This window comes from Agaricus bisporus (genome assembly GCF_000300575.1).
Source record: "Agaricus bisporus var. bisporus H97 unplaced genomic scaffold AGABI2scaffold_1, whole genome shotgun sequence".
NCBI lineage: Eukaryota > Fungi > Basidiomycota > Agaricomycetes > Agaricales > Agaricaceae > Agaricus > Agaricus bisporus.
This window is the reverse complement of record NW_006267344.1, coordinates 2,441,026-2,464,812: the sequence shown is the minus strand read 5'-3', so window position 1 is coordinate 2,464,812 and position 23,787 is coordinate 2,441,026. Positions and strand designations below refer to the sequence as shown.

Genomic DNA, 23,787 nt, shown 5'->3' with positions numbered 1-23,787 from the left:
GGGTATTGCCATTGCTTATATATATCTGCTGTGAGGGTCGCAGGGTATGGCGGTGAGATTCTTTCTCTGGGTTATCCAAATCGGCTTCATAGCCGGTTGCCGACTCATATGGCTGCTCACTCGCTGTTGACGATACACTGCCATGCCTGGACCTGGGTCTCCGTTTATTCAGTCGGGGCGGTGTCATAGAGCCATGCATGGGCACAGCAGGAGGGATACTGGAGATGGCTGGTTGATGGGGAATTGGAGGCGGGATCCGTGATTTTTCAACTGTGAGGAAAAATTTGAGAGAGCCTTTAGAATCACCATGATCGCGGCAAAGTGCAAACAATCTCTCATCAGACAATGCTTTACCCACGCGAGTGTCCCCAATTTCGGTCTGAAAAATTGAAAACTGCGCTTGCTCCTCCTCCGTGTGTATATTCAGCTGAAGCATGTACAAGGTGAATATGAGTGAGCAGCAGAAAGAAAGGAACTATCCACCTTGCTGAATATACACTCCCTGATATAAGCAGAATGGGGAGCGCCGCTAACATCGACTGCCACATATCGTTCCGTGTCGGACGTGACCACGATGAGAACCCGTTCACCGAGGGGTGTTGGGGGAGTATTACTCGGGTGCGGCACATTTGAGTCCGGGGCGGGCACTGTGGGAGACTTTTGTGGACAGACGAATCAGCGGGGGATTTGATAGAGCGATGAACACAGGCACATACAGTTTTGAGTCTTCTGGATGTCGGATCGACTGGACGGGGATTGCGCGAGCCAAAGGCAGGTTTTGCAGGGGGGAGGTGTTTGCCCGCTCTGGTAGTTGTAGGCTGGGGGACTTCAATACCGCTCCGATCACTGGAAGAGGACACCATCATTTCCGGGGTAGAATTGTTTGAGGTAGTGAGATCGACGGGGGGGTTGGAAAAGGCAGGAGTACTCGGGGGTGGCGTCGATTCCTCGGCGGCCGGAGAGCTGGTGCTGGAAGGGGAAGAGAGTGGGGGGCCCTGGTAATGGTTGTTGGTGGAGTTGAAATTTGAGGTGCGGATGGTGGGCTGGGCGAAGGACTGGGGGGGAGCACGAGCAGTGTAATTGGGTACGGGGGGCGGGAGGGAGGATGGGATAAATGGGGTGTAACTATGGTCGGCGAGAGAGCCACAATGATCATCGTCGGTGCTTTCGCCCGAATCTGAGCCTTGGTTGACAACATAGAGGACTCTGCGGGACTTTGTGCCCCTGTGGAGGTCGTCCGTCCTGCGAGGGCGATGATCATCGCCTCTGCGGAATCGCGGGTCCTCAGGCATGTAGGGCAAGGAGGGCATGGCGGTGGGGGAGACTCGACGAGCTCGAGTCCGTCCTGGGGGAAGAAGAAAGACGGCGGGGACGGGGGCGGCGTGGGCGGGGAGTGGAGGGAGAGAAGAGAGCGAGGCGTAGACCCAGGAGGGAGTGTCGGCCAAAAAGAGAAGAAGCCAGTTGTAGTCTGGGGGTGTTGCTTAATCAGCACTGCATGCTAATTGGAAGCGTCCATTCGAACCACGTTGTCCGTATTAACATACAATGTATTACACATAACTACTTTCCATTCTCCACCAGTCGCCCTTCCTGCACGTTCAGCTGCCCCGCACACACGTTCAGCGTCCGCTCCCCCCCGCTCACACCACACTCACCTTCGGAAAGTCCGCCTTGTCCTCCAGCAGCGCGTCCCCCCAGCACAGCAGCTTCAACAGCCCCACCAACTTCACTTCTTTGCCCTGACTCAGGCTTTCCAGTATGGCCGCATTCACCTCACCTGCCGTCTTTAATCGCTGGGCAGACGACAGCAGATCCGCGATCGCCGCCGGTGGGTTCGATGTGCAGTCGAACGCCAGCAGTGCCATCGTCCGCTCAAGCTCCGCTAAAAACTCAGGATTTTCTTCCCCGCGAGGCGCAAGTTCCTCCTGCGCAAACTCTAGGGCCTCCACTATTCTACCATGACGAATATACTCTATCAGTTTTTGCTGCTGCAGGCGGAAATAAAGTGCCGGGTTCGTATCAAGTATCTGTCAAAACAATTTGATGTCAATCTCTGTATCCAAGGCCACCGAAATTATAAAAAGACGGCAACCAAACCGAGTGAGGATCATGTTGAAGACTGAAGTTTTGGTAAGACTCAGCACCAACCTCTCTTTCGAGAGGTTTAAGAGTGGTGCATGAAAAAGTTTAATCCTTTCCATCCCTCGGTAGGTTGCCCGTCTTCTATCCAACTCACCTCCGGATTAAGATCATTTACGCGCGTGATCGCGTCCTCCACGTCCCCACGCTGAAGGGCTTCACGAATATCCATCCGACTTTCAATACTTTCAAAATCTACCGGTGGGGTTAGGCTCGCCTCTTGGCTAAACTCTTCCGCGGCCGACTTGTAGCCCTCGATGACGAGGTAGTCCATCACCAGTCGGTTCAGGTCCCTAGATTATCAATCGCGTATAGTCAGCACCGGCATTGAGCAAACGCGAATGACAAGGCAAAATGGTAGATAGATCAGATAATACATGCAAATTTTCTCGAATCGTCAAAGGTTTGTTTAAATCCTCGGAGAGATTCCCAATGAAGTGGTCTCATCCCGATGACCAAGGCATAAAGAACACAAGACACTCCTGACTTACTCTTTCGTTACTTTGACCTCGCGAAGGCGTTTTTCCCATTCATCCTTCCTAATTGAAACTTTGGGTGGCTTTACACCCCCCTGTTCGTTAGCGATAGCCACGGAATCGAAGAAAGAAAGAAAACCCACGAACCATGGAGGAAAAAAAAGGGCCAACGTGGATCACGGAAGAGGTTGGCGTTTAGGGCAGGCTAGGTCACATTTCCCAGCCCGTGCCCCTCTCACATGACAGGCCAGATTGTCACAACCATGGGGTAAAGAATTCGAGAAGCTGTCCTTTTGCAAGAAATTGAGCGATGTGGGCGGAGGAGATGAAATCTCAGTTGAGATGTATTTCATTCTTCGGACTTTCTAATTCGTAAAACTATTATCATAAACTTGACTCTTGCCGTCCTATCTCAACTGCCAATGGACAATCTATAATCCATGCTCTGTAACGATTCTCCGCACGCGCTCACCGGTTTCTTGCCGAAGTATCCTCAAGAACATTAACTGGACGATAGTCGTGAAATGAAACGAGAACGTTCATTAATTGTATCCCACAAACAAATAAATTCAGTTCACGAAAACGACAATCCAACAAACCATCATTTCCTTGATAAAGAACAGGGGCGTCGCCTCGGCGAAAACTGCCAGATCCCAATACCCGAAGAATCAGTGCGATGACCACGTTTTCCCCGATACGCGGGCTCTCAGTTAGCGTATACGTACATACATACACGCACAGAAAAGCGTCCGTAACTCAACTATACCACGCCGTCTAAACATGCGTTAACCACTTGTTTTTTTTTCCTTGGCCAACAACGACATAACTAAGGGGAAAATGCCGCCGACTCGTTTGTCTAGACCCCACATCCGACATTTACGGTTCATCGGTCCAGGGGGATGTGGATTATAATTTGCTTCTGTCACTAGCCTTATATGGCTTGTTCCAGGTATCCCGGGCCCCCCTGTGTATGCTTTTCATCTGACAGCGTATTCTTGATTGTTTGTTGTACAGACCGAGTCTAGATAAAGCCTTATCAAGTAAAAGTGTTTTCTTCAAAATCGACTTCGAAGTCCATTAACGGACAAGTCAAAATTCCTTTTGTTCGATGTACATACTTTAAGCTCCAACTGAAAGTTAAATTGATCATAGTCACTACATGTCAGCCACATCTTCAAGCGCGAACAATTTCCGAATGCGACTATTTCAGATATTATGAGCTCGCTGTTTCCATGCTGAGCATAATTTGAATAATCCTTATCCGGGACCGAGTAGGTTGCTGTTCACGCACCGAGAGTCAACACCCACAGCCGGTAAAAATCATAATCATGTGTGAGTCTGACAAGAGCAAAATCAATCTGGCAGATAGTGGCGCCAGATCGTTGTCCCTATTGGCCAAGTAAGATCGTGTCCCTCTCAACGACAGCAGGCACTATAATGAAACAATTAGAACACGCAAGTTTTTTTACAAGATAACGTTCCAACGGACATTTTTTTCCCGTGCTTCCAGATCTAAGCTTACCGTATCCAGCATCTCGGCATTTTCCTGGAATCATACATTGTCTTTCAGGGGGGCTTACCTAGAATTATTGGCCGTGTACTTCGGTACATAACAGGATATTAGGCCCTTAATAGGATCTTGTATTTGAAGTTTGAACCAGGTAAATTATTTGACCCTGCGTTGTGAGGGTTGATTTCAAATGATATTCCACCAGAACATGAACACCTGGTTAAGGCGATATAAAAGAAGGTGCAGATAACGAGTTCGGACCATGCTGTTGAGTCGGGTTGCTCGGAACAAGTACGGATCGAATAATCACAGGGGGTGTTCCTAGAAATTTTCACGGGAGTGGGGATTTCTAGAATTTGGATAATAGTAATATGGGGTTCAGTCCGGAGTACTTACGTTGAAGAATACACGGAAGTATTCGAAATTATACATCAATGCTTGAAGAGGCAAGGGGTTTGAACTGGGTTTGAAAAAAGATATCCACCTTGAGGGAAAAGAAAGTTCCAGGAAAAGCAGAGTAGGGTGTCAGGGATGATGGTTTTGACAGTTGACCTGGGTAATCAATGCTGTCGTGAAGGCATAATGCTGCCAAGTATCACAAGTCAAGTTCAATTTCGACAAATATTCCCAGCACCCAGGAGACCACGCAGCAGAATGACAGCAGATTCGATAGTTAAAAATGTAATCAAAGACGCACCGTGGTTTGGACGGGCGACGGTGCCAATTATTGCCCTGAGTACTCAGTAATCGAGATGGAGAGGACGGCGCATGCCATTGCCACGAGGGAAAAATCTATACTCTAGATACAATGCTGCCCGACTTTATCATATCAAAAAAGTCATCCTTGCCCACCGCTTCTGCAATAATAATTCATGACTTGATGGAATGGATGAGATATAAAGGACATACGCTCTTTCTCCCTACCCAGGATGTTATCCTTATTTTTTCCTTTGGCTTTTCCTTTCTTCTCGAATGTTGGTGCAGCTAACGTAGGTTTGCCAGAACCTCGGCCTGCTTTTGCGTCCTCCGCAGTTGCAGCTGCAGTGGCATGGGATTGTTGAATAGCGTTGAATAATTGCACAACTATTCAATGTAAATCAAAAACAATTATATCAAAGGGCAAATGCGATGGCCTTGACGTACCGCCACGCTGAGCAACCTTTCGCAGGCCGCGTTCGCTCTCACCGCCCCAGCCGCCTATAACGTCTCGTATACGGCCTTTATCTTCCAGTTCCTTCTTTTCGATTTGGAGAGCCTTTTTCTCTCGCTTTTGCACCTTTTCGTCATGTTTGTGACGTGAAGTTGAAGGCTTGAGGGAGAGTGGTAATGAGGACGGTGCGTCGGTGCTGAGAAGGGATTGGAGGGTAGCACCAAAATTTGAGGGAGCGGTTGCTCTTAATTTACGTTTTGAGGTGTTCTTTGACTTTACTTTTTTGAGATCGTGAATGGCGTCATCTGTGTCTTGTTCAGAGGAGGCATAGTTATCGGAAGATAAGTCGAGGTCGTCGTCGTTGTGGTCGGAGGGGGCGAGAGGGGGCATGGTGGCGGACCGAAAAAGGGAGAGGAGATGATGGCGGCGACTTCGCAACGGCGTTCACACTCGCTCGCTCTCTTTGCCCATGACATCCACCTCGCCGTCTCTGTCTCTCCGCTCGCTCGATCTCTCTCCATCGCCAGACCTCCATCCCCTCTACCCGACACCCTCCCAAATCACCAATGCCCTCACCATCCACTCCGGCCTATCGTCCGTCCAAAAGTCCCAGCTCATGGCCCACTGCGCTTCTCGTGCCTGTGTCTTTGGAGATCTCGCTTTGCTTCAGCATATCCTCTACGATCCTCGCGCACAAAATTTTCTTGACTTGAATATACGCGACGAAGATGGTTTAGGTCTCGTCAGCTTGGCAATACACGGTTTCGGTGTTGATGGCGATCGAGACGTAGAGAGAGAGGAGTGTGTCAGATTGCTCGTCAATCAAGGGGCTCTTATATTCCCTGATAATGGTTTGTCGCGTCTTTCATTTCCTCTGTTCTATCGCTCAATGTGTATCAATAACAGCCGGCTGGACGCCTCTCCATTACGCCGCTTTACTTTCACCTCCAACCCTCATTTCATTTTTGATGACCCATGGCTGCTCTGTCTTCGCTTTGACCAAACGTAATTTAACTCCCCTGCACATCGTCACCGCGCATTCTACCCTCCCAGGTAGGGAGGATGTTGCTCTCTTACTCGAGGAATCCATGAGGAGCCAAGGCTGGGAAGGGGGGAAAATAGATCAACGCCGGAGGATGGTCGAACAGCAACAAAAGCGTCGAGGAAAGCAGATGCAGTTACGTCAGGATGTAGCAACCCTTCTCGGTGTCCATTCTAGCTGGTGGGGTCAAGAGTCGACGTCTCCCGCCCCGGACGATGACGATGACGAGGACCAAGACGGCGATGTTGACAATGATGACCCTGACAACTATGCAATATACGTTAGTCAAGCATCTTTAATGATTTCGCAATGACTATCTGATCCCAAACCAAAGACACCTCCATTAGATTATTCCTCCATGCTGGTTTTCTCTCCGACTTCATTACCCCAGATACTTGAATCACTTGTAACCAATTATCCCGCCTCAATCAAAGACGCTACTCCCGCAAACTCACTATACATGTTGACTCGATTTGCTTGCCTCGCTTGTGACCATACTTGGCTAGAAGACTTAATATTATCAGCTTCTGACACAATCGAAGAAGCTTTTTTTGTCAGCACCTGCTTCTTCCTCATTGATCGCTAATTAATATTTTGCAGAACCACGCAGAGGATCTCACCTGCCTTACCTTCTGGCTTTATAATACAACCCTATGGCTTCATTTCATACGGTGCGACAATGCCATCAACCGGACATGCGAATTCATGGGCACGTTTGAGCTAATAGAAGAAGTCATTAATTCTGTATATGGTGAGTCTATCCTACTCTGCTTTTTCAAACCTAATCTATCGCAAGTATTCGTTATAAGGTTCGCCGAACGACGAATAGACCAGCTTCTCGAGAGCACCCTACTCGATTTTTCCGTTGCTTCATCTCTTGATTCAGTCGAATTTGAATCTGACTGGTCCATATTTCGGCCTTTCAGTCGCAACAAAAAGGCGACGCGAAAGTCGGCCACACACGAAGTTGGACGTCCACGACGAACATCGACAGCACCAACGACGCCAATACGAAACCACACAAAGGCTCCTACCACCAATGTTGTCACTGGTCCCAAATTTGCTTCCCTACGACATTCTAACAAGGGATCAAGTACCCCCTTGAGCTCGGTGTTTGGAGAAGACGGTTTGCAATCGCCTTCGCCAGAAGACATGCTTGACTTTTTAACCGCCTTGCATTCGTTTCTTGTCATGTCGGATATCAATCCGGCGCTGATCACTCAGCTATGGTCGCAAGTGTTTTATTGGACTGCTTGTACGTTTTCCTGAATTTTTGAATTCGACCTCGCCTTGCCAACCAGTTGTCATATCTACAGGTGAGATCTTTAACAGGATTATCACGCGCAAGAAATATCTTTGCAGATCGAGAGCTGTGCAGATTAATATGACACTGAGAGCATTAGAGGATTGGATCGCTGAAGCTGGGCTTCCGGCTGGGATTCAGTCGCACCTCGCACCCGTGAGGGATCTTTTGAATTGGGTACAGGTATGATCATCTTTCAATATTTGATGACTTCCTGCGCTGACAGTTTAACTAGTGTCTTTCTTCTATCAACGACTTTGCGGATCTCGTGTCAACGATCCAGTCTATGAGAGGGATCAATCCATTACAGGCACGCTTCCATTTCGTGTAATGGCCACTTAATGGGTTTCCTGACGTGGCATAAAGATGCGACGCGCGGTTCGGGATTACAAGTACGAAGTCAACGAAGATCATATGACAGAAGAGAACATTCAGTATTTGACACAATTACAGAAGGATTGGGAAAGACACCGGGTCAAGATGGGCGTTGAAGCCATGCGCAAGGAGGTTAGTACTTAATAGTTTGGCTTACAATTCGTCCCCATGTGAATGTATCATTAGATCAATGAACGCGACCACGATCGCGAAAGTCTTTCATCCCTGCAAAATGAAGCCGACCAATCTATGTCCTCAGTCACTTCCACGTCAACGGTTTCTGATTCGCTCAACCCTAGAATCAACATAGACATTCTCTTTGACAAAACAAAAGATACGTCTCGGTGGGAACCTATAAAACCACCACAGCCTCTCGGAGAATTGCTTGACTCGAGATATATGATACCGCTACTCTTCCCGTCAGACCCGAGGATGTTAGCTGCTCTTCCGAGAAAATTAGGTACGGAAGTGATGAATGGACACACGGATGGCAGTGGCTCGGCAAACTCGGACACAAAGAGTATAGAAAGTCAAGTGAGTTCGAGTCTGTTGAGTCAACAAGAGGGGGGAAACGACGGAATTATGGCTTGGAGATGTTGTAATCGCAAAATTCGAGACGTTGGCGTCGGAGCGTTACAGAGGATTGATGGCGCGGTATCGGCGGCTAGATGGGGCAAAGCTGTTGACCCGAGGTTTACAGATGACGATGAAGAGGAGCAGGTTGGCAATGATTCTGATATGAGTTTTGGCAGTGCCAAGAAGAAAAAGTTGCGACTTTCCCTTTCGGAATATGATCTGCGTAAAGCCGGAGAGGGAGAAGAACCGTTGAGGGTTCAAACTACACACCTAACACCTATAAGCAGAAAACCTTCGACACATACTGGAGGGAGGAAGGGAAGGACGAGTCTGGACTCTACGCCTGTGGATTAAGAGGAACGAGACCTGAAGTGTGCGATATTCGCCTGCATTTCACCAGCTATGTTCCTGTAGTATAACAATCTGTTCTGCATTATCTAGGATATAGATCCACTAGTGTACATGTAAAGTAGTTCTTGAGCTTGACAGGTGTGGCGGTGCAGTCGCTGCGGAGACTCCACTTAGCGGCGATCAAGGCCATGAGCCCTGCTGCCATAAAACCTAATTGCAGTCGCCACTCTCTACACCGCCTCCACCTTCCTCTGTTTTTATACCCTCCCCCATTGCATACCACTCGAGCATCCGTCTAGTGTCCTCTATCAACTCTTTCGCACCAGATCATACCTCAAGCATCAGGAATATTGAAATTCCATGTCGCATCAGGACATGTCCAATCAGTACCGCGACTCACACTATACCGACCCCTTCACTGATCGTCCCGAGCGCCATTTATATGGCGGAGACCACTCTGTAATTTCCACTTCTCCACCACCATTTCAACACGACTATCGCGAGTCGGCGTATTCTCCTTCACTGGCGACTAAGGATAGTCGTGCGGGTGGCTTGGCGGACGACTTTTATAATACTGGATTCATGGCAGAGAATAACAATTTGAATACCGGAGCTGGCTCTGGGAAAAATCGGCTGAGCACACTCGAGGAACATGATGATCATGGCTATGGTCTTTCGCCAAATAAGAATTATAGTGATTTTCCATCCAATGTTTCTTTGGTGAAAAATGCAGATGAGCCTGGACGAGGCGGTTTTCAGGATATGGGTATGTTCTTTGCGCGTTATATTTACGTTAAGCTTTGGGTGATTGAATTCATTATGTTAGAATATGCGGATCCTACAGACGTGAAAAGAAGTGGTGGAGAGAAGAAGAACGCCTTTACAAAGTTTTTGGCGAGTGGAAGGTATCCGCTTGAACAGAGGATTGAGGATAAGAAACGAGGGATTGGAAGGCAGAGGATTCCATTCGTTAGTGAGTGTTCATAGTCACCTTAGTATCAACTTGTTCGAAACAGAGGCTAAAGAATGACAAAATAGCATGGGCGCTTACGATAGCTATGACTGGTGTCATAATTTGGGAGTTGGTTCGCAATGCACAGGAACAAGGGTCTCCAATATCGTTGAAGGTATTTCGGAGTTGTATCTCAGAATGCGTTTTCATTGATGATTCTGTCTGCCTTGTAGCCTGTTGTCAATCCTATGTTTGGTCCCTCATCTTCCGCTCTTATTAACCTTGGAGCACGTTATCCGGCCTGTATGAAGCTTGTCAAGGACATACCTCCAACTCTTCTTCAACCCTGTGAGTTATCGAGGATTCTTGGTTTTTCGGCCTTTCTTAACAAGAGATCCTTCTAGGTTTGAACAACACTGCCAACCCACCCGACAGATTTTGTACTACGGAGGAACTCTGTGGGTTTGGTGGTTTTCATGGCGAAGAGCCTTCTCAGTGGTTCCGGTCAGTAATTAACAGAGCTTTTACTTTTATTGGCTTTGTGAAGCTGATGAATGCATTTATCGCGTAGATTCATCACACCCATCTTTTTACATGCCGGTATCATCCACTTTCTTCTCAATATGCTCGGGCAATGGTTTTTGTCTGCCCAGATTGAACGTGAAATGGGATCTGCAGGGTTCATCATCACTTATTTTGCAGCGGGTATCTTTGGGTATGTCCTTGTATTCTCTTCGGGTTACGTTAACTAAATGTATATTTGATGTAGAAATGTCCTTGGTGGAAACTTTGCGCTGGTTGGTATACCTTCTGTTGGTGCCAGTGGGGCGATAATGGGGACTCTTGCGGTACGCGCTAATGTTGCATGTTGAAGATTTGAAAGCTTACATTTTCTACAGGTTACCTGGGTGGATTTGATTGCTCACTGGAAATATCATTACCGACCTGTTCGACAAGTGCGTTTGATATGGTATCTTGTTATGCGTCTATTCCTTACCGTCCCCTAGCTTATCTTCATGTTTATTGAGCTTTTGATCAGTATTGCCATCGGCTATATCCCTTGCAAGTCTTTCTCTTCTGTCTCCTATGTTTTACTCATTCCTTACTCATTCCTGCTTGTAGACGTCGATAACTTCGGTATGCATTCAAATCAGGAGGTCATAGTGTCCATATTCACCTTGTTTACTAGCTCACATCGGTGGTTTTGTCATGGGTCTTCTTGTTGGGATAGTCTTCTACCCTATAATCAGTGTCACAAAACGCCACCGCATTATTAGCTGGACCTTTAAACTCGCTGCTATCCCTCTGGCGGTTATCCTTTTTGTTGTCCTCACCAGGAACTTTTATACATCTGATCCTTACGCGGGTAAGCTCATGCTTTTGGCTTTCATTCATCACCAATCTAAGTTTGCTGTTTTTAGCTTGCACTGGCTGTCGATACCTGTCATGTATCCCAACGAGTTCCAACAACCATTGTCAAGGGTACGCTGTCCTCTTGTGCTATTTATATATTTCAAATTGCTCACCCTCGTTTTCTTTGTAGAACTGGTACGCAGAACTTCCAGGCCTATACATGGACTATCGTTCACTTTACTAACTTATCCTTTTACTGCAGGTTTGACCACGGTCAATGTTCCCGCCACTTGAACACTTGAATGTTAGATACTTGTACCTGCCCGATATCACTTGACGTTTTGCACTTTTGTTTTGCATTGTTCGAACATTGAATAATGGACATATATTTCACATATTGTATATCCTATGCAGTTTAGTCTTACAATTCAAACGACTTTCCTAAGTTACCCATTTTCTACATCACGTGACTATCCTCGCTTGAGTTGGGCCGGCAAACGGCAGTATTTTAGGGCTGCAGCATTATTGAAGACCATTACCCGGCCACGACATTCAATGCTTTGAACCTGCTTTATGATCCCTTTACTCTGTCAATTTACTTTGGTCGATTTTTTTTCCTAAGCCGGAATTCTGACATTCCTAGATGTCGCCCTTGCGTCCAGCAAGCTTTGTATTGAACTCGTCATGGCCTCATTATCTTGGAATTTTTGCTCTCGCCCTCGCCGTCATCCTTGGCATTTTGCGTTCTACGCTGTTTGGTTTGTCGGGTGTTATTATATTCTCAGATACACGTTACTGACCGGGTTTGTGCGCCGCTAGATTGGTTTGATCCTATGCATTGTCATTCTCTACTTGACAGTGGAACCTGGTTAGACGACCAATGGAAGAATTGGCAACCTGAAGGTACTTCAATCGTCTTGATTGATATTTGTACCAAATTTAATCGCGTGATTCGTTCAGGGTGCATGTTACATCCTTACACTCCGAAGGATTCCTCCCAATGCCTGCGCTCACGAAATGTTGTTTTCATCGGGGATTCCGTCACTCGTAATCTTTTTTTCCAATTCGCCAACATGCTTGATCATGACCTTCCACTTTCTCCTCCCAACAATAACCAGAAACATGTCAATCATACTTTCAATTCTTCTTGGGGTACCGAAGTTTCGTTCATTTGGGATCCTTTCCTCAATGAAACTTACACAACCGACCTCTTAAAACCAACTGCCAATGATACCACTACAAAAACTAAACGTCCTGCGCTTCTTGTACTTGGATCAGGTCTCTGGTATTTGCGTTATCCAGGCGAGTCTGGTGGTTTGTCGGCGTGGAGAACCAATACAGCGACGCTAGTCTCAACAATCATGGCGCGGGAAGTTTGGCCAGCAGACCTGACGGTTATGCTTCCAGTCGGACGCGTTATACCTGCAAAGCTTTCGGGAGTTCGTGCGGCGACAATGCACCCTTCCGATATTGATGCCATGAACTCGGACTTATACCATCGTATATACCCCTCAACCAATGGCTTTGATGCCCTCAGTCTTAGAAATGGACTCTCGATGGGACCAGTTGTATCACCGAGGGTGTTTAACGAGATGTTAGATGCGGACCAAACGGAGGATGGGTTACATTTCGATGCCCAAGTTGTCAAGGCTCAGGCGAGTATTTTGATGAACTTGAGATGTAACGACGGGTTACCCAAGACGTACCCCCTGAGCAAGACTTGTTGTAATCGCTATCCAACACCTTCTCTCTTCCATGCTTTTGCATTGCTTTTAGTGTTCATATGGGGGCCGTTTAGCTGGTTGAGGGCGCGCAAAACTGGTATGAGTTTAATTCTACCCGTGCCATGATTCTGATAGAGAACTCACTTGCTTGATCAGATTCGTATTTCCGGGAAATACTAACGTCCGTTCTGGGAGATAATGAGATCCCTGCACTCACGCTGAGTGCAGGTGCGCTTCTCATTTACGTCGCTGATCGGACAGGTCTTTGGCTTAAAGAGCAGAAACAATTCGATTTTTGGGCTTTCACTTTCCTTTCCCTTGTCTCTGTAATTTTTGGCGTTTCGACTATTAGAAAAGGCGATAAAGATATGGGATTCTTAAATCGGGACCAGACAGATGAGTGGAAGGGGTGGATGCAGCGTCAGTGATTTCCATTATCGTGCAACGAGTCACAAATCTGAAGTCGAATCTTCTATAGTCGCAATTCTCATATACCACTTTTTCGGCGCTTCCAAAATTTCAGGCATCTATAATCCTATTCGGACACTTGTTGCATCTTATCTATTCATGTCGGGTTATGGACATACCACTTTTTACCTGCGCAAGGCTGACTTCTCTTTCACACGTGTTGCTCAGGTATGTGCCTGAATCGTTCCTGCTTCTCCTTTTACATTATCAAAATTTTCTTCTTGCCGCTTTGCTGACCCGACAAACGTAGATCATGGTCCGGCTGAATCTCATAACGGTGCTTCTGGCATACACGATGGACACTGATTACATGTTTTACTACTTCGCGCCTCTCGTGTCGATGTGGTATCTGATCATCTACGCCACGCTCTTCGCCGGATCGCGATACAACGAGCGTACAGCTTTCCTCCTGGGCAAGATTTTCCTTTCTGCATCATTTGTGACATGGTTCTTCGAAGCTAAATGGCCTTTGGAACTCTTATTTGGGTTGCTGAAAGATGTTTTCAATATCCAATGGTCGGCAAAGGAATGGACATTCCGGGTGACGTTAGATCTATGGATCGTATACGTCGGGATGCTCACGGCGTTTGCTGTTATCAAGATTCGCGAATATCAACTCACAGATCATCCGATGTGGCCCGCCACAGTCAAAGTTGTCACCGTCGTATCAGCATTCATCATCTTGTGGTTCTTCGCGTTCGAGTTGATGCAGGAAAGCAAATTCACTTACAATGCTTGGCATCCATACATTTCGCCTTTTCCCGTTTTGGCATTTGTGGTGTTGAGAAATGCAAATGCGACACTCAGATCGGCTGTTTCAAAGGCATTCGTATTCGTCGGGAAATGTTCACTGGAACTGTTCATTGTTCAGTATCATTTCTGGTTAGCAGGAGATACGAAGGGAGTACTGTTGATTATGCCCGGGACGAAGTGGAGGCCAGTCAATTTCGTGTTGACGAGTTTCGTCTTTGTATATCTCTGTCATCGGATCGCGAACGCGACCGCACAAGTGACGACGAATATTTGCTCTCGACCGCAGCAATTACCGACTGTTCAAGTTAATGGGGTGACTCTGGAGTCAATTGATCAACAAACATCTAACGAGACCGAGTCGATTCCTTTGGCTAATTCGGATGTGGAGTCGGGTCAGAGAAAGGATTTGGAGGGGAATCCGTTACCTGCTGAACCTGATACGCCTGTGCGTCCGAGGCCTGCGAGATGGCTTGAAAGACTAGCAGATGGACCCTTACCCCCAAATTGTCCAAGATATTCCACACGCATTAATGGGACGTTGAGCAAGTTGAACTGGGTGACGGGATTGGAGGGCAAGGTAATCATATTTCTATGTTGTTTGTGGTTTTTGAATGTTATGTGGACTTATCCTGAGTAGATAGTAGTAGATTCTAGGGTTACATTTTTTTGGATCGCTCATATATAATTACAACGCGTTTTACTAATACATAGATCTTAAACCAAGTGAATCCAATGCTTGAAATGGTATGATGCGGTGGTAGCTGTAAAAGTGAGAGTAGAACGTTAGTATTTATGTTTGAGACGACAATCGAGGTAGAATCAGTATTAGCATGGTATTGCTCATCAACACTTGTCCTTGAGACAACGTCAGGGCTTGACTTCTAGATTATGCATCCTTGGAAAGAAAAAGTGGAAAGGCATCGCGACTCACCATTAACGAGGAAGCCGCGAATACTCCCTGTCAACAAAGTATAAGCAACGATGGTCAATACGATGAAACGGGGCTTTGTCAGAAATTTGGGTATAAAGAAGTAAACTCATCAGCCCTTTGGGCTTCCAAGTAGCGATTCTGTGTATCTTCATACGCGCAGGTGGAAGAATACTCACGAATGGTCAAAGGAACGTGAAAGAAATTCAAGGGGAAAAAAAAACAAGAAAAGGCAGCGGTTTAGGGCCGGGTGCAAGTGGGGGTTGTAGGAAGGATGACGTAATCAGTCATTCGTGGTTGCATAGAGGCGTAGGGCGCTGACTCTTCTCGTCCCTCCGCTTTCTCATCGTTTCCTCTCCTATCCTCTTTGTTCATCAATGGCCAACGTACTGCATCATCACATTGAATTTGCTCCTAGACCAGTTGCGCATGCCCCCTCGCCCTTTGGTTTTGGCTTCGGTCTGGGTCAGAGCTCGTCCGGAGCCATACATTCGGGGTGGCAACCAGCGTCTACCCCAGGTCACACAAACCCGCAGGCCTTCCACCAATTGGCCTCTTCAATAGTGCATACAAGCGCTATATCCTCCCCTTCATTCAAATCCAACAAACGACGACTCGAATCGGACGATGAGGACTCAACGTCTGTCGGCAAAGCCTCGGCAACTCGCGATGAGTCCATGGATCGAAGTCCTACGCCCGAAAGACCAAAGCGCTCAGCTCCTAAACGTGCAAGAATTGCACCTGCAGATACCGGAACCAAGGAACAATCTTCTGTGAAGGAAAATAAAGTATCATCAGCGGAGGAAGACGAAGTGGATATTGGAGTCTTATTAGGTATGTACAGGAGTTTTTATTCTCACTGTTCTTATTTAACTGATATTTTGTAGCCAGCTTGCCGTCTCAAGCACTCTTGCCGTTGTTAACTTCCCTGCTTAAAACACACCCGTCTCTCAAATCAACACTTTTGCCCCTTATACCTCGACCTACATTAGACACCGCAATCCAGACGCTAGCGCAAGCTGCGAAGAAGCTGCGAGATGCCTACCCCTACTCCAATACACCGTTGGCCTTTGGATTCGGAAATCGGTCGCAAAACCCACCTACGCCATCATATCACCATAACGGGGGCATGAGGGACGCCTACGTTATCTCCCGACTGCGGCCCCACATAGCCGAGTTTGTGGCCGCTTGTACATCCTACCTACCTTATTTCTCCTGTATACCATCCTCAAAGCAACCGACAACCAATTCACCACAACATCAAACTCCGCCTCCGCTTCCAAATTTTGCACAGCTCAACAAGGAGAAATTTCATCCTGTGGAATCATTTACCTACCTCTCGGCGATCACTCAGCATATGATGGATCAACCACCCCTGACACAAACTTCTCTGACTCCACTGCTGATTCATCGTCTAGGAGACGAATGGAACGCATGGGTCAACAAAGTGGATGAAATCGTTAATCGGCAGGGAGGAATGTTTGGGATAGAGACTGTACGTACCTGGGAGAACGCCTTGGACACCTTTGCAGATGCGAAGGAGTTTGAGGGCGCAAGCGTTATGAAGGCTGTCCGAGATAAATGGGTACTGAAAGTTGGATGGCTAGTGAACAGGATGTTGCATGTATCGATGGACGTCTGAAGGGCTTTCATTGTTATTCACACCGTTGGTTTTATGATTTTCTTTTACGTTTTATATTTCGTACGTCGCCATTCTTTCTATTGTCTATTGCAAAATGCTTCGATTGTAGTTCATGCATGCATGGTTTTCTCTTCTTATTTCATCAGGATCATAAATGATTGGTTATTCGCATTTCTTCATGTGTATCGGTTGCAGACATGTACAAATTATATCATCGTATCGGAGGCTGTTGATAAATAAACCACAACAAGGAAAGTTGATGCCGAGATGTGGCCGTGTTGGACATTGGACGCTGTACGCTGTACGCCGGATTTGCTGGACCTCTTTTGGCTGCGAAAGCGTCCCATGCATGCACCATCGTGCTTTATGTCGTCTCCAACAAACAGCTTCCTTGACATTGAATGGTTCGCCCTCTTTCACTCACCTACTCCAAGCGGCCGCCGGGCGAGCATGGACGCGACGTGTTTCCTCATTCTCAGCCATGTCTACCAAGGCGTCCCGACAACAAATCAATCAGGGTTCTTCCAGAAGCTACGGTAAATCCGTATGCAAGTCAGAAATTACACCCGAAAATGTCCGGAAACACGGATCCGCGACCAGGTGAGTGAGCCATCTAAATTTCAGGCCAACAATAACTGAATGAACAAAGTAGAGAAAATCATACAACTGGTTCACACTCGACAGGAGAATATTTGCATGCCCAAGACAGGAATCCGATCACATCCACCATCTATACCCTAGACAACACCCAGCACCCGACCTCAGCAAATTCACGGGTGGTAGACGAAGTTTCGCTCTCTCCCAATCTTCTCACCAACTGGGATGACATGGAGACCTGTTCCTGTGATCACCGGGCAGATTGGATGAACGATAAATCGGTTGATCCAGAACCAGAAACTATCCCTACTGCAGAGAACGCCGATCCTGTACAAGACGAAAGCTCATACTTCTTACCAGTTCCCACCTCCCATAAAATGTTAATCAACAATATTCGTCGGACAATACAATTCAAACCACGACTCAATCCTCCAATCCTGGTTGACTACCACGAAGCATACCCGCAATTCCAATCTACGAAATCTTATAATTATTTAATTGATATGGCTATCCGCCATACTCATTTCGGTACTGCCCAGTGGCTGTTTGATGCCATGATTCACGCTGGAATCCCCCGAAATCGTTTGACGCGTAGGCTTCATGTCCGGTGGCTTGTGCGAACGGGACGCTGGGAAAAAGCATGGACACTGGCAACTGGGCTCACTCCTGAGGAAGCTTTGGATAAACCATTACGAAATGGATCAGCTCCTCTTATCACAAAAATATCCTGCGGTTTGTGGGAGGAGCTCCTTCACACCCCCAAGCGTAGCGCTTTTCGACAAACGAAAGCTCTCCGTGGGAGCAAGTACGAAGTTAGGGCGAACGCATCTGCGCCGTTACTAGAAATTATCAAAGATCCTACTCCTGGAACAGAAGCATATCTCAGACGACAGCACCTTCTTGCCTGCGTCCAGCCCGTGATTAAGCTCGACAAGTCCCCTTGGATGAACCCGAAAGTCATCAAAGCGTCTATATACTCGATTGTTCGTGACGGACGGATCGCTGCGGCCGCGGAAGTGGCTAAAACATACTTCTCCTCTCTACCCGCTGATGTTAATAACAAACATCTTAACCAATGTTTGGACATAATTCACTTATTGCTATCTGGCAACGTGGAAAATGGAACTTCTTCGCTCGTCGCCAACCGCAGGCTCCTGCTGTCACTTTTAAAGACACATCCTTCCTTGAAACCTTCTTCAAAGACTCTTTGGTTGCTTCTTGCACCGTTGAAGAGGGCCAAGAAGAGCGGAACAATTGCTTTCAATGTTGTAAAGGCGTTTAAAGAATCGTGGGGCAGTGAAATTGTTGATCCGTTCGTACGACGACGAGTCATTAATTTGGCGAAGAAGGAAGGCAGGAAGGATATCGTGCAACGGATGTTGGATAGCGATCCATATCAGCCAGCAGTTGACGAAAAGGATGCATCAGTGGATATCACCCTCCACCGTCCTCCCGGAAAAGAGTTATTTGCTCGTATAGTAAGGGACGAATGGACAACGTATAGACAGCGTGCCAGTAGGGGACAAGATGATGAAGATAGTGGTGACTCGGATACTTTAGAGTAGCTCTTTCTCGATGCCTAAAATACTGTTCATATTCACATGACTCTGAGGAAATAGTCTTCCGTTTAGCGTGTTCTCAGTATTTCTGCCAGAGTTTGCGTGAAACCCGCATTGGTAGCCGGCCCCGAACCTTTTTGCAGATCGCTGAGGCCATGCAGGGTCATGTAAGCATGCATCACGCCAAATCACTCCAACCCCTTATCGCAACAAAGCGGTAAATGGGGATTGAGGCCGGAATGAGACTGATAAAACAACCCTTGGGGCCTTGCTTGAATGACCCCGGTCAATGACATTGTGGGGTTGAAGCTCCGAGATAATCATGATTGAAAGTATTCTCGATTAGTTTTCTGCCATATGAACCCCATTAATAGTTCCCGCATTACATTGAACTTTGTTGCAAGGCTTAAAACTCAAAAGTGAGCAGTTGTTTGGCAATGGTTTAGCCGATTCAAATGTCAGTCCAATCGAACGTTGTTGAACGTGAGCCAATGCAGAATGGCTAGGTGCACGACAAGCTTTAGCGAATACGCAAATAGATTGCGAGACAACGTTGAAAGTATGAAGATAATATGGACATTGGGATCACAAAAGGTTAGACTCGACAAATACTTCCTTTGGGTACGTCACCATTGGCTATCCCAAAGAATTTAGATCGCTATGATAGACAGACAATGACTTGAATGACCCTTGTGGCTGAATGGACCAACAATTCGAGACGCTCGTAAACGTGCCCTGAAAACGCCGGGACCCTTGATGGCACATCCAAATAGGAGGGAAGAAAACTTCCGAAGGATCCAATGACAGCACACTCAAACGCCGCCCATTCAGAACAGCTATTTTTGCATGTTTGTTCTTATATTCCATTCAAACTACATACTCTCGCTTCACTTGATATTTGCGCAGCGCAACACAATTTTTAGTGCCCGGTATTAGGAACATCTACGGCCGAGACCTCGAATGCAGCACGCTATCGGGATGATTATCATCTTTTTTCCAAGGTCCCCGCTGAAACCGGGAGAGAACAAGTGACTTCTGAAAGCTGTTGGACAAGAAATCATCTTGCGTTGGCCAGTACACATTTTGGTCGGCAGTGACCAATCTCCTTACCCAAAATGCCGGCTTCTTTTTTTATAGTGACGTATCTTCCTTCCGAGCCATCGTCCAGTCATCAAATGTCCATGGTTCAGAGCGGCGATTTTTTCCGATGTATATAGAATAAAAGAAAACAATGAAAGCAACAAATCCGCAGGAACAATACGCATGATAATTTCAAGATCTTCTGGCTGCCATTTTCGAATGCTGTATAGAAGTTTTTTTTTCTTGTTTCTTTTTCTTTCCCTTTTGGTGTGTTCTTTTTCTTTGGCTGAAAGCCTCAGACCAAACAATGATTCTGGATTCTATTGTCCGTCCGTCCGCCCGTCCGCGCTAATCGTGATTTAATACAGGCACGGCTAGATTTCTTTAGATTCCTTTGTGGCTGCAAGCCCCATTCCGCACGTCTTTGTGCTTTTGGCGGTGGCCTGTCAAGCTTCAAGATTCATGGCTAGAACAGATCTTGAACCTCGTTTTTGAGACTCGAGTCCTGTACTTGCCTTATTGGCCTATTTGGATATTCACTGGCCGGGTTTACAGCCGGTTCTGTTCCTGCACCAAGCTGTTTCGCCACATCTCTTGAGAATACAGTACCTTCCGCCACACAGATTGCACGGATAGGCTTCCTGTCGATCAAGCCATTTATTTTCCCGACTGACGCCTTTCTGCGTGCGGAATTTTGCGACAGACTTGGCCTTTTCAAGCACGCGTTCCGAACTTCACAGAGACCGCGCTATAGATCCAATTACGACAGCGTCCAGTTTGGGTATTGTGATGCCAGGAGGCATTAGATATCCGGCGTTACATACAGTGGCATCATATGCTCTCCGCACTATGTCATTCGCTCTACGTCAACATACTCCTAACGGCATCCATCTCTGAAAGCATGTCCAACATTTTTCTTTCTCGAACGCTGTCCCACTCCTTTTAGAAAGCATCATTTTTGCATTATTTTGCCCTTTCTACGCATCTTTCCTACTCGATTCCGAGTCTTCTTCAACGATTCTTTCATTCAGTAGAGAACGCAGCAAGAGATCTCGATAATGCCATTTTTTATCGTCCCTCGAGCTAACGGACGCGTTTAAAACGTCAACGATAAGCCAATATTTGCTCGCTCGTCTCCTCCTTTCCGTGCCTTTGGATTTTCTCTGCTCGTTTTTTCACCATGCCTCGCACTGAACGTGATTATGTCGCTCTCTCGTGTGTATGTGTCGGTGTCGGTCCAGGAGGCACTACTTCCATGCTCGCGTAAGGGCACCGTCCGCCTACTGGTGTTGTTGCTTCCCATTTCAACTCATGTTCATTGTCTATAGTCGAGTTGCTGTGGTGTCCTGGTTCGGCAACATCCAATTCGAAGCAATTGTCTCGCCTGGAATTCACGTACAAAAGATTCTTCCGAGTTGATTTACCTTTAGAGGTTCTGATTTCCAAACTTTTCTTGACAGGTAGTGACGGATTATAGAACCTCGACCACAGGTATTACTGAACAACACCTACTTTCCGGTGCGCCGTGAATATCGTCCTCTTCCAAGGTACAGCTTCAAACGACAGTCTAGCGGAGGCCCTGCCTTTCAATTCGGTACAGCAGAGAGTTTCTGAGCTCATTAAAGGAAAGTTATTGATTGGACATTCCTTATGGAACGACCTCTCTGGTTCGTTAAGCGGTAATACTCGAGTCATTATATTATGACCCTAAACTCGCTTTCAGTGCTCGGCATACCTCACCCAGCTGTGGACACACGCGACACTGCTCTGTACATGGTAGGCTCCGTGTTCTCTGTCCAAACGTAAGAACTAACGTATATTGGACTTTAGCCGTTCCGAAACGGGTTGAAGGCACAGCAGATTGTTGGGCTACCCACTCTTATGTGGAACCTGATGGCGCGCGAGATCCAACAGGCAGGAAGCCATCTTCACCCTGTACGTTATCCTGAGCAGTCCATTTCCGACGATAGTCTGACAAGCATACAGGTGGAGAATGCACGGGCAGCGATGGATCTCTATCGGTCCTATAACGAACCATGGGAGGCGGCCATCCAGAAGGGAAATTGGCCCTGCATTCTTCCTCCGAGTACTTTTTCTAGATGTTACACCTAGCTTGATGATCACACGGACCAATGCACGAAAGACATTGTATAATTCACAATTGCCTAATCACTTGGTTGTTTCTATCCCACCTACTGTTCGATTCACACTATGACGTTGATAATGCATGTTGTAATAGTGCCAGACCCTGTACTATTAATTGACATTTTTCTGCTACGTGAGTTCAATTCCCCATTTGGTATCTTTCGCTCCAAAAAAGGGTTTAGCGGCAAACATTAAGATACCAGCGCAATACCCGTGCACAGCTATAATGAGGTGAAGAAGCAAGAGGAGTCTAAATTTATCTGGGGTGTGAATTTCGTTGTTGCTGCGACAACAAGCGTCGAACTAGACCCAAGCGGTGGTTTTAGATGGACTGTGGAAAGGTGGACCGGACCACCTTTGGCTATCATCAATGGCGTGTCTAAAACAGATTTCAGGCAAGCTACTAGAAGAAAAAAACGACTCTCACCTCTTCAGCGTTCAAAAGCCTCAACACTCCCTCATATACAAAAAGAGCCGACGCATTTACAGGGAAAGCTCGTAGAATTGTGGGTGTGAGACCTCGAAAGAACCCTGCGAGACCATCAATTGCATAAGTTTGGCGCACGACAGTGGCAAATGATGGTCTTGGAAAGGGGTATTCAAGGACACTGGTTGGATTAGGATAAGGTCGAGGGTACGGATACGCCATCATTCGGCTAGGAGAAAGTCATGTAGGGTGCTTGTCGGGAAGTTGCGTAGATACATGACTTACTTCTTAACGTTGTCCGCTGGAATGCCCATTCCCCAAAAGACGAATGATGCAAGTCCTCCGGAGAAGAAGTTGGCTGTGCCAGTGGACATCTGTTCCATGTCGGGATCGGCAATATGAGCGATAAAGTTTGGGGTGCATTTTCCTCTACTCACCGCATATGGCATTCCATCTAAGGACGAGAAGCCGCGCATCAGTAGCTTTAAGATATCTGCATTAGCGTATTGTTCAGATGACCTCGTTAAAATATGGGGGCACCTCGACGGAGAAAAACATCCAGAAAAAGTTGGCTCTAAAGGCGAGGCTACCAGTGAACCCTGACCACATGCCGAAAATACCCTGCTTCCGTATGATTTGTTGCGCGCAGTCGATAGGTCCTTTAAACTGTCGATCTGCGATTGCCCTTTGGGATTGTAGTTGAAGCTTGACTTCCCAATGGGCATTTCATAATTAGACAATACGTCAGAACAAGGTGTTAGAAGATGCACCTTTGAGTAATTCGACCGGAGTGGCAATTACAGCACTGTGCAGATACAATGATGATTGAATGCTGAAGTTCAGATGCGCAATACTTCTTGCACAAACCTTGTCAGACCAGCGAAAAGTCCGGCAATACCATGCCCCAGGAGACTCAAGCGCGGGCGTCCCGTGACGGGATGCAACTCAGTCATACCATGCCGGAATAGAAATAAGCGATAGTTGTGAAGAGATCCAAGGAGGACGGAATCAATCGCGGCCCAGCCAACAGCCGGGGGCGTGGCTCCCTTGTACAGCGCAAATACACCCTGAAAGAATGAGGGACCGAGTTATAATAGGGAAGACGCGTGATTTAGCTTGTGTAGGCGCTCAGACTAAGGACGTACTTCGTTTCGAACAATTTTGGTGAAGACATCAAAGGCCCCGCGGTACGTTCCTGGAGGAGAACACTGCATTCGGGTTTTTACAATGTCAAACC

The 23,787-nt window shown here is 46.9% G+C and overlaps 9 protein-coding genes across 9 annotated transcripts; 6 read left to right on the top strand and 3 right to left on the bottom strand.

Moving 5' to 3' along the window:
- Positions 1–1,479: 1,479 nt before the first annotated feature.
- AGABI2DRAFT_189935 (lish motif-containing protein) lies at positions 1,480–2,802 on the bottom strand. The gene is made up of 5 exons (XM_006454625.1): positions 2,763–2,802; positions 2,631–2,698; positions 2,237–2,432; positions 1,656–2,027; positions 1,480–1,602 (listed from the first exon to the last, which is right to left on the bottom strand). The coding sequence occupies exons 1-5, from the start codon at positions 2,763–2,765 to the stop codon at positions 1,561–1,563; spliced, it is 681 nt and encodes a 226-aa protein (XP_006454688.1). The 5' UTR covers positions 2,766–2,802; the 3' UTR covers positions 1,480–1,560.
- A 2,077-nt stretch (positions 2,803–4,879) lies between these two features.
- Positions 4,880–5,699, bottom strand: AGABI2DRAFT_133366 (hypothetical protein). Its single transcript, XM_006454624.1, has 3 exons — positions 5,269–5,699; positions 5,035–5,208; positions 4,880–4,982 (listed from the first exon to the last, which is right to left on the bottom strand). Exons 1-3 carry the CDS (start codon positions 5,663–5,665, stop codon positions 4,918–4,920), a joined length of 636 nt encoding a protein of 211 aa, XP_006454687.1. The 5' UTR covers positions 5,666–5,699; the 3' UTR covers positions 4,880–4,917.
- Positions 5,700–5,744: 45 nt separating this feature from the next.
- On the top strand, positions 5,745–9,083 carry AGABI2DRAFT_198125 (hypothetical protein; the record flags this gene model as incomplete). The annotated part of the gene is made up of 9 exons (XM_006454623.1): positions 5,745–6,126; positions 6,182–6,597; positions 6,652–6,870; positions 6,918–7,068; positions 7,114–7,572; positions 7,634–7,803; positions 7,856–7,945; positions 7,987–8,127; positions 8,182–9,083. The coding sequence occupies 9 exons, from the start codon at positions 5,745–5,747 to the stop codon at positions 8,923–8,925; spliced, it is 2,772 nt and encodes a 923-aa protein (XP_006454686.1). The 3' UTR covers positions 8,926–9,083.
- Positions 9,084–9,741: 658 nt separating this feature from the next.
- AGABI2DRAFT_62207 (hypothetical protein) lies at positions 9,742–11,417 on the top strand (the record flags this gene model as incomplete). Its single annotated transcript, XM_006454622.1, has 10 exons — positions 9,742–9,895; positions 9,961–10,049; positions 10,108–10,222; positions 10,279–10,378; positions 10,446–10,589; positions 10,644–10,722; positions 10,774–10,830; positions 10,882–10,953; positions 11,039–11,240; positions 11,296–11,417. The coding sequence occupies 10 exons, from the start codon at positions 9,742–9,744 to the stop codon at positions 11,415–11,417; spliced, it is 1,134 nt and encodes a 377-aa protein (XP_006454685.1).
- A 775-nt stretch (positions 11,418–12,192) lies between these two features.
- AGABI2DRAFT_198117 (hypothetical protein) lies at positions 12,193–14,809 on the top strand (the record flags this gene model as incomplete). The annotated part of the gene is made up of 4 exons (XM_006454621.1): positions 12,193–13,054; positions 13,108–13,371; positions 13,430–13,587; positions 13,670–14,809. The coding sequence occupies 4 exons, from the start codon at positions 12,193–12,195 to the stop codon at positions 14,807–14,809; spliced, it is 2,424 nt and encodes an 807-aa protein (XP_006454684.1).
- A 636-nt stretch (positions 14,810–15,445) lies between these two features.
- AGABI2DRAFT_198116 (hypothetical protein) lies at positions 15,446–16,848 on the top strand. Its single transcript, XM_006454620.1, has 2 exons — positions 15,446–15,934; positions 15,988–16,848. The coding sequence occupies exons 1-2, from the start codon at positions 15,478–15,480 to the stop codon at positions 16,740–16,742; spliced, it is 1,212 nt and encodes a 403-aa protein (XP_006454683.1). The 5' UTR covers positions 15,446–15,477; the 3' UTR covers positions 16,743–16,848.
- Positions 16,849–17,065: 217 nt separating this feature from the next.
- On the top strand, positions 17,066–18,976 carry AGABI2DRAFT_176155 (hypothetical protein). The gene is made up of 2 exons (XM_006454619.1): positions 17,066–17,342; positions 17,395–18,976. The coding sequence occupies exons 1-2, from the start codon at positions 17,092–17,094 to the stop codon at positions 18,902–18,904; spliced, it is 1,761 nt and encodes a 586-aa protein (XP_006454682.1). The 5' UTR covers positions 17,066–17,091; the 3' UTR covers positions 18,905–18,976.
- A 2,138-nt stretch (positions 18,977–21,114) lies between these two features.
- On the top strand, positions 21,115–22,161 carry frt1 (nucleotide-binding FRT1-like protein). The gene is made up of 7 exons (XM_006454941.1): positions 21,115–21,241; positions 21,307–21,373; positions 21,439–21,496; positions 21,550–21,645; positions 21,702–21,754; positions 21,809–21,913; positions 21,965–22,161. The coding sequence occupies exons 1-7, from the start codon at positions 21,159–21,161 to the stop codon at positions 22,088–22,090; spliced, it is 588 nt and encodes a 195-aa protein (XP_006455004.1). The 5' UTR covers positions 21,115–21,158; the 3' UTR covers positions 22,091–22,161.
- Positions 22,162–22,526: 365 nt separating this feature from the next.
- Positions 22,527–23,764, bottom strand: AGABI2DRAFT_62879 (hypothetical protein; the record flags this gene model as incomplete). The annotated part of the gene is made up of 7 exons (XM_006454618.1): positions 22,527–22,779; positions 22,836–22,924; positions 22,988–23,032; positions 23,091–23,260; positions 23,321–23,355; positions 23,418–23,617; positions 23,696–23,764. The coding sequence occupies 7 exons, from the start codon at positions 23,762–23,764 to the stop codon at positions 22,527–22,529; spliced, it is 861 nt and encodes a 286-aa protein (XP_006454681.1).
- Positions 23,765–23,787: the final 23 nt, after the last annotated feature.

Bases quoted from the DNA above. Each gene is read 5' to 3' on its own strand.
- AGABI2DRAFT_133366 (XM_006454624.1), bottom strand. From the start codon at position 5,665: ATGCCCCCTCTCGCCCCCTCCGACCACAACGACGACGACCTCGACTTA. The intron at 5,209-5,268 runs GTACGTCAAGGC...TACATTGAATAG, and splicing joins AAAGGTTGCTCAGCGTGGCG to TTGTGCAATTATTCAACGCT. The intron at 4,983-5,034 runs GTATGTCCTTTA...TTATTATTGCAG, and splicing joins CCTGGGTAGGGAGAAAGAGC to AAGCGGTGGGCAAGGATGAC.
- AGABI2DRAFT_189935 (XM_006454625.1), bottom strand. The intron at 2,028-2,236 runs GTGAGTTGGATA...TTGTTTTGACAG, and splicing joins TAAATGATCTTAATCCGGAG to ATACTTGATACGAACCCGGC. The intron at 1,603-1,655 runs GTGAGTGTGGTG...TGTGCGGGGCAG, and splicing joins ACAAGGCGGACTTTCCGAAG to CTGAACGTGCAGGAAGGGCG.
- AGABI2DRAFT_176155 (XM_006454619.1), top strand. From the start codon at position 17,092: ATGCACCATCGTGCTTTATGTCGTCTCCAACAAACAGCTTCCTTGACA. The intron at 17,343-17,394 runs GTGAGTGAGCCA...TGAACAAAGTAG, and splicing joins AAACACGGATCCGCGACCAG to AGAAAATCATACAACTGGTT.
- frt1 (XM_006454941.1), top strand. From the start codon at position 21,159: ATGCCTCGCACTGAACGTGATTATGTCGCTCTCTCGTGTGTATGTGTC. The intron at 21,242-21,306 runs GTAAGGGCACCG...CATTGTCTATAG, and splicing joins GGCACTACTTCCATGCTCGC to TCGAGTTGCTGTGGTGTCCT. The intron at 21,646-21,701 runs GTTCGTTAAGCG...ACTCGCTTTCAG, and splicing joins CTTATGGAACGACCTCTCTG to TGCTCGGCATACCTCACCCA.
- AGABI2DRAFT_198116 (XM_006454620.1), top strand. From the start codon at position 15,478: ATGGCCAACGTACTGCATCATCACATTGAATTTGCTCCTAGACCAGTT. The intron at 15,935-15,987 runs GTATGTACAGGA...GATATTTTGTAG, and splicing joins GGATATTGGAGTCTTATTAG to CCAGCTTGCCGTCTCAAGCA.